The 11451-nt window shown below is 49.5% G+C and overlaps 1 protein-coding gene across 6 annotated transcripts in view; it reads left to right on the top strand.

The window, feature by feature from the left end:
- Positions 1 to 2433: 2433 nt before the first annotated feature.
- Positions 2434 to 11451, top strand: part of kif21b (kinesin family member 21B) — a 46283-nt gene continuing 37265 nt past the window's right edge. For all 6 annotated transcript variants that reach the window (XM_035520185.1, XM_035520187.1, XM_027023060.2 and 3 more), the window contains exon 1: positions 2434 to 2783. In XM_035520185.1, the coding sequence (XP_035376078.1) occupies positions 2743 to 2783 (41 nt within the window). In that variant the 5' untranslated portion in view covers positions 2434 to 2742. The remainder of the gene's footprint in view (positions 2784 to 11451) is intronic.

Here is an 11451-nt window from a genome sequence, read left to right as displayed (position 1 = left end):
CGCAGCACAGACAAAGCAGACCTTCGCGAGCCGTGCCTAAAGGCTCTCGGTCATCCAGCACCTCACACATCAACCTCACGTCCACTGTCTGGGTACTGCTGATGTGAGTTTCTTTTGCTGCAGGTTAAAATAATCCCTTATGCATCGAGGAAAAGCAAATAACACTCTAATAGAGACAGCCTCCCTGTAAAAAGGATACCGATAAGAAGACCTTTACCCGGGGCCTGTGCATTCTAACAACATTAGAACATTTTGCCACATTAAAGAGAACAAATTTATGGACTGATGAAGCACCTATTTGAATGTCCTAAAGCAGAATGTATCATTTGTATATGTGCACTAATTGTAGAAACTAAATGGTTCAATATTCACACAGACGAATGCAAGGAAGCAGTAGATAAATGATATGTAAATAGTGCACTGAACAGGCAAAGTGATGAGTGCTGGCTTCAAACCTGCACCTACTGGTGGGGCTGTCTTCCAGCACAGATGGTGGTATGGATGTGTGAGACAGGGTGCGTGGGTGTGTGTGTGTGTGTGTGTGTGCGCGCACTCTGGAGTGTAGCCCAAGGGCGCAATCATCACACAGATGACCTAGATGAAATCAGAACCAGCTGACCCTGGGCCTGCTGCCACTCTCTCTTGTCTCTTGTGTTTCTGAGCTCACAGCAAAGCAGCAGACAGACTGCTGTAATAATGGTTGTGAGGCTGGTTTGTGTATTCTATCCTCCAAATACGCTTACACACACACACACACACACACACACACACACACACTTTGTCCAGCTTTTTAGTCTTGGTTATTATGTAACTAACTTGGTGATGCAGAGCACAGCAGGAGATGTCCACTGCGCAGAGTAGAATACGTTATTGTTGCTATTGTTGACCAGTGGTTTGGAAAAACACACACACACACACACACACACACAGACATGCAATGAGCCAAATGATGGTACAGTAAAAGGCTTTTGAGATATTAGGTATTTGTCCCATTCCCATGTTTATTCTTGACCAGTGATTTGGCAAAAAGCAGTTGCATCATCTAACCTAATTCCATTTAATTTTGAACAAGGTTGATTAAAGAACGTGAATCTTAAAGCCAAAATTAGAAACTCTATGGGGGGATTATAGGAAGATGAAAGAAGGATTAAGTAAAAAAACGCTACACTGTCTGTGCTCTGCCACTGCTGCTCCTCTCTGCGTATCTTTGTGCTTGACCTTCTCAGCACAGGGCTGTAGTATTGCCCCTTCCTTATTCATCCATGGCCTCCGACACCTTCCATCCACGCAGATCCTGAACGGGTGCCGCATTGTATACAAATAGACTCGAGAGAAGTACAAGACGCAAATTGGCTGCTGGCTAACACCTTCAACACACTGAACAGCTCCAGCAGACGCTCAGCGACATGTGGTCAGATGCAGACACACAATATGTAAGGAGCAAAGCCGCAATGTTCTCCAGCTTCTGTTCTAAATGACCAAGCACACTGATTTCAAAAGATGCCCTCAATAGCACGTGTGTGTGTCCACGCGCGCACACACACACACACACACACACACACACACACACACACAAACATTATTTTCCTTCAATATGTTGTTTAATAATAGAACATTAAGGTAAACATCAATAACCAGCCTTGAGCCCTAGTTAGTAAATCCTGAAAACCACATGCCTGTGGGTACATCCGCACCATGGTTTCAACCTGAGTTGGCTAAACAGCTCTGTGTGTGGAATGAAAATTTATCCTAGCAAATTACTCTGCTGGGGAATTTGGTATTCCCATCACCGTGTGAACCAGGATGCTGGGCAGAGCGCAGCTCTGGATCTTGCAGCAGTCAGCTAAAGCCCCGAGCCCCTCAGGTGTTGCAGACATTCACATGGTAACCTCATTTATGGTTACAAAGCAGAGTGAGTCATGTTGTGAAGCTTAATCTTTTATGGCATGTTTGCTGGGACTATCCTGCTTTTGCTACCAACAGGAGTGAGTCTCCACGGAACAGGCCTGGCTGTGAGCTTGCTTAGAGGTACTTTGTCAAAATGCTAGTTTTTCAGAATTACGGGTTGTAAAACCTGTTTTACTGTAATAGCAGCAGAGAGCTAATTTCTGTTCCATATTTCTTTTTGCATCCAGCCCTTAGACCCAGAAGGTGTTTTAAATTCTGACCTTTGAACTTTCCTACTTCTCAGAGGCTTTCTCAATTTCCAGCCGTGAAATGCGACTCAGATGCTGGTTGTGCTCAATTCATGACTACTGGGTCTGGTTCCTCTGGAAAGCTGCTGCGGCGCCTGATTGGCCAATTGTTCCTCGGAGTGGGCGGGAACAGCGGGCATGTGTGGCTGGACGACCGTCAATCTCCCGCGTATAGACACGCCCACTCCGCTGTCCGCACACACACGCGCTCTAGGCGTGTGCAGACGCCAGACGACGGGTGAGAGGTTTTGGTTGTGGAGCGGCAGCTCCTCTCATACTCGTACGACACGGCGCAGCGAAGGAGATAGGCAGAAGGAGGATGTAACAGGCCCGGCGCAATGCTTTAGAATGCGCCATTTACCGAATTCCTGCAGCGACAGTGTTTACAGCGCCAGACGATGCCAGGGTTTGTGTTCGTGATCGTTGTCCCGACGTGACCGACAGATGCTGTGGTGCGTTTGTTGGGCACAGCAAACTATCTTTCTGCGAATAAAAATAAACAGACTCGCGGCACTTCTCTGAAAGACGATCTGTGCAAGCGGAAGCTATGGCAGCGCAAAACGACTGCTGTGTCAAGGTCTCCCTAAGGTAAGGCAGACGCGGTTTTTGGAAACTCTGCGTACTAACGCACCGGCTGCACTGGCGGCGTGCAGCGAGCGTCTCTTTAAGTCCGTTGTACAATATGACCTTATACACCTTAGCGGAGTGTAGTACTTATACAGTCGCGAAATTGCGCAATAAGGGGTTTCAAAGACAGGCGGTTGCTGCGCAAGGTAATCCGTGAGACGGGGGGTTGTAAAAGCGTGCGCGGGTTGAAGCCTGTGTCAAATGGCACATCATGGACTAGAGAGAAATATTGATCTAACGTCCTCCTGCAGTGTTTTCTCATGCATAACCCCCCATAGACCGTTATGCCTAGTGGCGCTTCAAATCATTGCAGACTTCGCCTGTTATATGCACCTCATGATTTTAGTAATGTGTAATGAGTTGTTGTTGTGTTTTTTTTAAACTGATACATATTTGGCAGTAATGAGTTGCAGTGTGAAGCGTTGACACATACACTGTTCGTGTCCGTTTGTGGGGGACAATGGAATGTCCCATCCTTTGTTAATGCCCGGTAGCTCAGCAGTGTCCAGGATTGATCCGTTATTGAACGGTGTACGATGTAATTACCGCTCCCCGCTTTCGCCACGCGCCAACGTCTGGGTGAATATATGATATGAACTGTCGTCGCGTTTGTATTTCTAATCAACTTAGTAAACCGGGGTGGACGAGTTCATAAATTTGCGTGGCATGTCAGCCTCCACGACACGAACAGTTAACTAGAGTCTGAAGCTGTAGACAGGAGGCGGTGGTCTGTCTATTGTGTCCTCTGAGGTCTGGCTCGGGGGAGAATTAGCGCAGTTTAGTCTGTTTTGTAAAATGAGGTGTACTAGTCTTTTGAAGCGGAGCGTGACGGACAGCCCCGCGCCCCCGGGCTACAGGCCCCGTCCGTGGCTCCCTTTGTGCAGGGATCAGTCCCTGCTTGCTAAACGCAGAAAAGGCAGAAAACGCTGCCCCGCGTCCGCCGCCCTTCTAATTCGGAAGCGAAGGCGCGGGCGCTCGCACGCGGAGGAACTGCGTTTGTCTGTGCCGCGCGCCGCACGCGGCGGAGGTCACACCTGCAGATGCGCGGGGCTCTGTCCGCTGCGTCCGCTGCGTCCAGGCACGAAGAGGGGCTCACGTGCTCTGATGGCTACGACAAAGGCGTGCCGGTGCCGCTCAGCTTAAAGGTTTACGTCATCTGCTGTTGCATTCTCGCGTACACCGTCTTGTAGAGGAGAGGGACCGCGGTCTCGTGTAGTCGTAACCCAGACGTCATCTGTGATGAATAACCCAGGAGTTGCATGTTCGCCGGTTCTGGTTGTGGTAATATCTTATCGGGACCAGACCCAGAAGGATGTTGGTTAGTCGGACTGTTCACATCATTTGCTCTTTTGCGTTAAACATGTAGGCTTATACATTGCAGTGTAATTGAATTTACAGTTCTTGCAAACGTCTGCCAGGCCTCGCCATCAGGAGGTAACAACCTCCCTACAATCCCGTGCCCTACATTTCAAACTTCCCCCAGAGCCCCTGTCTCCAGAGCCATGCATGCTTATCGCTGAGCCAACCCTCTAGTGTGTAATGTAATGTAATTCTGAGTGTAAATCTCCTTCCATGTTTTGCTAAATTCAGCACTTTCTCACCAATCTATCTGTCACCAAATACAAACTGAATTTGCTCTGCCAACCCCAGAACCCCCCCCCAACCCAAACCCCCCGGGATGGGTTATTATTGGAGTGTGTGTGTGTGTGTGTGTCCTCTCCCCAGGGTCCGAACATTTAATGTGCCATCACCCTCACTGTGTACATGACAGGTTCTACAGAATGCGTTGACTCGGCAGTGAGTTTATAAGCAGACATCAGAGATAAATGTGTTTGGAGGGAACTATGGATGATTCTAAGGGATGGTGGGGGTGGTCCATAGTGTCTGAAGTACGAGACTTCTCTCTGTCTCCAGAAAAGCCTCTGGAAACCAGATATAAAAGTGTATCCCATGATTCTTTTGGGAATTGTCTAAAATGTATAATCATGTATTGCTAAAATAACCCCTCTTTCTTGACACAGATCCTAGTGTAACATTTGTGCGATGCCACATATCAGTGATGAGGGCAGGGGGCTGTTGAAAAATGCATGTCCTGTTTACGTGTCCTGTCTGCTTCCTTCGGACATGCTCTGAACTTCTCTCAGGCCAGACTGAGAGTGCGTGGGGTGACCTTGGGGGAGCTGGTTTTAAGAGGTGGACCGTGTGGGAACCAGCCTCATAATGGCCCCGGTTATGGGAATGGCCCCTTCCTCAAAGCTGCAAGGCTGAAGATGAAGGATTACAGCTCGTTAAGATCTCCACTTGATTAAGGGCCCCGTGGTCTTTACGGACACACTCTTTATTTCCTCATTGAAGTCACATGTTGAGGCCAGTTCGGAGCCCTGGGATTTCTCTCTCTCTCTTTTTTTAATTAGTATTTTTTTTTTGTTTGTGCTGACCTGGAACCGGCTCGAAAGCGAGCCAGATTCCAGCCTTAACTATTAGAGAAAAAAAAACTGGCATGGCCGTTTTCATGTGGCCACGGAGGGCCGCGACCTGTGAGCACCGCATTGCGGTAAAGATGTCTACTGGGCTGATTTGTTGTTTAATCTTCAGGATAATGTGCTTATGTAGCTGTGCCGCCCAAACACAGGAGCAGCAGAAAGAGGAAAGGGACAGAAAAACGTGTATTTACAAGCATCTGTAGCCCTGGCAAACCTCAAAGCTCGATAGTCACTCGTCAGGGCTGTGCCAAATGGGGCGATTAGGAAGTCGAAGCGTAATATAAGATGAAGAATTAAGCCACTCAGTGGGGCACGACTCGGTATATGGGTCAGACCTTTTTTTTTTTTGAAGGGGGGGTGGGGCTTCTTTTTTAATGCTGTGTAATGATACGTCTTGTGGCACAGTACATTGTCTGTCGAAATCTCTTTTGTAGATTCATAAGTGATTTTGAACTGTGTGCGCAAGCAGAATGACTTCCCCTCGGCCACGGGGCCTGGAACCACTCCTTAGCGCTGCTTCCTGTTGCCATAGCGTTCCGAGTCATCGCGCCTGCTTCGGGGGCAGGAGGGGCGGAGCTTGCCCTGAGCGTTCTGAGAGCTTGGGTTGCCTTCTCCAGAGATGGAGGAGCTGCTTCTGACGCTCAGCGGCACCCGTGTCAGGGGCCGTGTCAACAGCGAGTCTGACACAAGCATCGCATTTCAAGCTGGAGTTCTTCCTTTAAGACAGTGGAGGTTTATGTCTTCGAAAAGTCCCAGTAGTGGTCTGTAAAAACCCTTTGGTACTAAAACACTACCAGTGATCGGACAATACGGCACATTCTGTGTCTTTAAAAAAAAAAATTTTTATGGAGTGCAATGCAGCGTGCAGGAAATAAAGGTCAGAGGCCCAGGGTTATGTTTTTGTGAACTACTTGTCACTAATCTTTCCTGTAGTGCGCGTCTACTGTAGGCAGCTTTCCTGTAGCCTACAGCAGCCGCGCAGGCCTTGTGTAGTGATGGAGGCTGCACAGTAACCAGCTGCACATACATGCGCACACACACACGCACACATACACACACACACACACACACACACACGCATGCACACATATACACACATACACACACACGCTCATACACATACACGCACACGCACACACATGCACACGCATACACACACGCACACACACACACACACACACACACACACACACACACACACACACACACACACACACACACGCACGCACGTACGCCAGTACCGGCAGGACCGAATTTGCTCTCTTTTTGAATGCTGATGTAAAGTGACCTCCCCTGGCGTCAACACTTTCAGCAAAATGGCAGAGGGGAGGAGGAAAAGACAAGCAGGAACAGGGGATGTGTATGTAGAGAGAGAGAGAGAGAGAGAGAGAGAGAGAGAGAGAGAGAGAGAGAGAGAGAGAGAGAGAGAGAGAGAGAGAGAGAGAGAGAGAGAGAGAGAGAGAGAGAGAGAGAGAGAGAGAGAGAGAGAGAGTCAATTGATGATGTCCTCCTGCTCGGTTAATTAGATGCTGTTCTTTTGGAGTCTGCTGAGTGAAGATGAAAAGAGCAGTTGTGTTTTGAAAAGGGAGCAGGGTAGGGGGAGGGAAGGAGAGAGAGAGAGAGAGAGAGAGAGAGAGAGAGAGAGCGAGAGCAGGAAGTCTCTCTTTCAGTCAAAAGGTTGAGTAAAAATAAACATTTAGCTCGGACTGCAAGCAGACAAAGAAGATCATTTTGTTAATTGTCATAGAGGACAGACGTGTGTGTGTGTGTGTGTGAATGCATAGATGACAGAGATGTACAGCTGTGCCTCCCACAGACAGTGAGACACAGAGGGCAGAACAGTACAGGACTCACTACTGCAATCTGGAAGCAGGTGGCAACCCCTCAGGAGACCGATCTCGCTCTCTTTCTCTCTCTCTCTCTCTCTCTCTCCCTCCCTCTCTCTCTCTCTCTCACACACACACACACACCAGTAGATGCTCCTAGGTGATGATGAAGAAAACAATGTTTTAATTTTGTGGTGTCAGACTCTAGTTTCTGTATTAATGGAAGGCTGGGTATATGTGTGTTGGGGCTACGCAAACACAGACTGGATCTGTGTGTGAAATTTCGAAGCTTGTCCTTCTGAAACACACGTCCTTCTCATGGAGGCAGTGACCCCTGCCGTCTTTTAATTGATCCACACTCTCCCTGGCGTATGACGCGCCACATCTCAGAACTGTTTTGCTGACCGTGGCCCATTTGCCGCAGCTTTTGAAGGTTCGCTGAGTTTCAGTGAGGCCTCTCTTATTGGAAATTCAAATATGTTCCAATATGGGCCATTCTCCTGCCTTCACGCTTGGCTGCTGGGGTCCAGAGGACTGTGATCCCACAATTTCTCAGCATGGCACCTCCACTCTCGCCCCTCAAAACAAACCCTGATCCCCCCCCAACTGATTCCTGCTTGCCCACCGCTGACCACCGTTAGCCCCTACTAGCCCTGACGCCTTCCTCCAGAAACTCCATCATTCTCCGCCCGGTGCCGAGATTTTGAACAGCGGGACGAGGGGTGGCGCCTCGTTGTTGGCTCTACACACTGCGTAACTGGTATGACTGGCACGGCGCAGGGCCAGCCAGAGCTAGCCCGAGCGGGTCCCCGCGTTGCATTACAGGTAAAGAACAATAAGGGGCTGGTCTCTGGCAGCTGGGTGACCGGGTGGTAATTTAACCCTTTCCTGTGCTAAGAGGCTTGCGTGCTTAAACAGAGCTCAGGCTTGAAGCGGTGTGATCTGTGGGGGAAGGAGCGAGGGGGTAAGTGTGAGTGGAAGTACTGACGTAGTCGCTGGCTGCCGCATGCGGGTCCTGCGTGCTCTGTGTTGGAGCAGTTCGGGCTGGACTCACTTCTGCCTCCCATTTATTCTGAATGTAGAGTTTGCCCATCTCACCTTGAACCACTGTACCAGACACGATGTTTTGAATAGTGTGTGTGTGTGTGTGTGTGTGTGTGTGTGTGTGTGCGCGCGTGTGTGTTTCTCATTTCATTGCCACTTAAACCAACATAATAGACTCTCTTCATCGCACACACGCACACATAACTCAAATCTCCGGCGCATATACAGAGTCGGCGTTTAGCTGTTCTGGCAGGTTGTCCCCCAGGGATGTGCTGCAGGTCGTCCTTTGTCTCTGCGCCTCAGAGGGGGCCATCCCGGGCCACACAGCACAGCCGAGCTGGAGGGTGAACGCATGCAGCGGCGGGTCAAGCGCAGAACTTAATTACTGTCTGTCCGAGACGTGCTTTTCCGTGTTTGATGGATTGAGGCTAGCGCATAGCTTAAGACTGACTAGCTCTGTCTTCTTACAGGGACAGCGAAGCTGTTTCGCTATAGTTTAGGCTAAACATCTTCAGAGAAAATGGTTGATTTGGATTAAATGTTTGGATTTATTTATAGGAGATGCAGTGGAAGGACTGTGTTGTTCTTTTTACACCCTGTCACTCACACACACGACCATGCCCACAAGCGCACACACACACTGAGTGCCATGCCTTACTGTAGTTCAGTGGCAGTCTGACCTTGACACAGGCGGTGAGAGGAGTAATTGAACTTGGCCACAGGGAATTGCCTGAGGCTCCTTAAATGTGGTTGTGTGTGTGTGCGCGCGCGTGTGTGTATGGGAGCGTTCTTTTTCTGGAATATGCATTTCCATAAATTGTTTCCTGGTTTAGCCTCCACCTCATGGGCTGTTTACACACTGGCTGCTCATGTTTGTTTTGAGTCTGTGCATGTCTGTGCTTTGTCAGCATCTTGGAGCAGCTCTGCTGAAAAGGATCCTCTGTTTCCTCAGAAGGACCCTGTTCTACCCACTCCTACCCTTCCTGTGGTGTGGAATGTGTGTGTGTGTGGGTGGGTGTGAGTGTGTGGGTGTGTGTGTGGACAAACCCTCCACTCTGTGCTTTTATCGTTAACAATTAATGAGACTCATCTCTAAAGTGGCCAAACCAGGTGGAGGACACTGCGAGTTTGGATTGTGTGCGCTTATCTCCTTCCGCAGTGCAGGGAGGTTCTTCTCATATACACACCTGCGCACACACACACACACACACACACACACACACATACATGTCCCCATACACATGTGCGCACACACTTATCCCAGCACATATAGCACACACATGCTCTTTCTCTCTCTCTCTCTCTCTCTCTCTCTCTCTCTCTCTCTCTCTGTCTCACTTTCTCCATCACATCCTCACTTCCACTCCAGTCCAACGGCCGTGACCAGTCTGACACAGCGTCCGTAACATGCGCCGCTTTTGCACTCTGTTTAGATCCCTGTAATGGGCGTAATCCCATCCTGTAGAGCCTTCTCGGGAATCAGCCGCTGAATGGTCCTCTGGGAGCTGTAGTTCGCCAGAGTCTGAGGGTGTGGAGTGGGAGCAGGTCCCCCGTGGAGTCCAGTTATTTGATTGCGTTAGACAGAAGGAAGGACTACTGTATTGAGAGTGAGGTGAGCAGGGTGTGTTCTAGTGGGAAAAACTGCTAAAAAACAAAAAAAAAAACCAAATAAGCATTAATAGGGGTGGGTAAACATAAAGGCCTTGTAGGTGTTACTCAGGGAAGCAATCATTTTAGTTTGTGTGTGCGCGCGTGCATGCCAGTTTGATGTCTGCAGGTTTCGTGTGTACATGCGCTAGTCAGCCAGTGAGTTATGGACACACGACAGTGCAATCTAACAGAGTAGCTCACAAGGCAGAGAGGACATGTCTGGCAATCTTTTCAATTGGAGCCCAGCGCTGTGCAGTAAGACTTACGACCAGATCCCACAGGCTGTCGTGCTTCACGCAGGTATCGGGGAAACCTGAGCTCTTCCCTTTCTTTGTCTCTCATGTTCGCTGGTCCTGGCATGAGCTGGGCACAACAGGCAGGCGGCGGTACAGACCCCCGGGGCAGTCCTGGCCACCGCCCGTACCATCCGACTGCCTTCCAGCTAACGAGCGCTATCGGCCGTCTACCTGCTGCAGCCTCCGCCACAGACAGAAGACGACCTGAGCCCAAAGCATTTCCTCCACCTCCTCTCGGTTCATCAGAGAAGTGGCCTGTGTGGGTTTTTGTTTAATTATTATTATTATTATTTTTTTTTTAAACAGGTTTACAATACTTTTTCAGCACCTGAAAGTTCTCTTTACTGCAGCGTATCTCTGCATCTGTACTCCCTGCTCGACTCCGCGCGGTTCCGTGACCGCAGGTGTAGCGAGTGCTGAGATTTCGTCCAGGCCACGGAGAAGCAACGACTCTCTCACCCTCCGCCCTGTGCTTCGGCGGGGTTTGATGTCTGCGTTGCGCCATAGAGGGCGTGTGGTGAAACGGTCCCACTGACTGACCTCAGAACAGCCCTAACTACACGGTCTCTGTGAAGAGCCGTGAGAAAGCAGACTCGCCCGAGTGTACGCGCGAGACGCCCTGCTCTCTCCTGCGAGACACACCCTGTCACACATGTATGCGTCACTTCTGCATTGCGAGGTAGAGCCAAAACAAATCTAAACGACAGCGCCCACCACACACACACACACACACACACACACACACACACACACACACACACACACACACTGAGCAGTAGCATAGGCTGGTGGACTATTCTTGTCTCTGTCCCGAGTCTCTGATTAGCACTTCCTGAACGGTGTGCCTGCGTTAAGTGCACCACAACGCCCTCCACCCCTCTGTGTGTGAGTGAGAGTGAGAGTGCACGTCAGAGTGTGCATGAGACTGCCTGCGTGCGTGTGTGTGTGTGTGTGTGTGTGTGTGTGTGTGTGGATGCGCGAGTGTGCTAGTCTGTGTATTAATGTGCTCATGTGTACGATGGAATAGACTAAACCTCTCAGATCCATTTGTATCGTCTGCCTGCGTTAGAAGCATAATGCCGGGACCCACTTTTCATTTCATTAAAAGAGAGTGCGTGCGTGTGTGCGTGCGTGTGTGCATGCGTGTGCGTGTCTGGGTCTATGAGAGAAAGTGATCGCGAGTGGAGAGAGAAATCTTGGGTCGGAGAGAGAATTCATTGTTAACATGTTCATAATTGTGGACACACAACAGTAATATTAAGTAATATTAGTAATATTTCATTTCTACTTCTTGCACACACACACAGCCCTTAGACACAACCATGCCACA

This window comes from Electrophorus electricus, chromosome 20 (assembly GCF_013358815.1).
Source record: "Electrophorus electricus isolate fEleEle1 chromosome 20, fEleEle1.pri, whole genome shotgun sequence".
NCBI classification, from domain to species: domain Eukaryota; kingdom Metazoa; phylum Chordata; class Actinopteri; order Gymnotiformes; family Gymnotidae; genus Electrophorus; species Electrophorus electricus.
The sequence above is the reverse complement of the archived record's forward strand: the minus strand, read 5'-3'. Positions and strand labels throughout refer to the sequence as shown.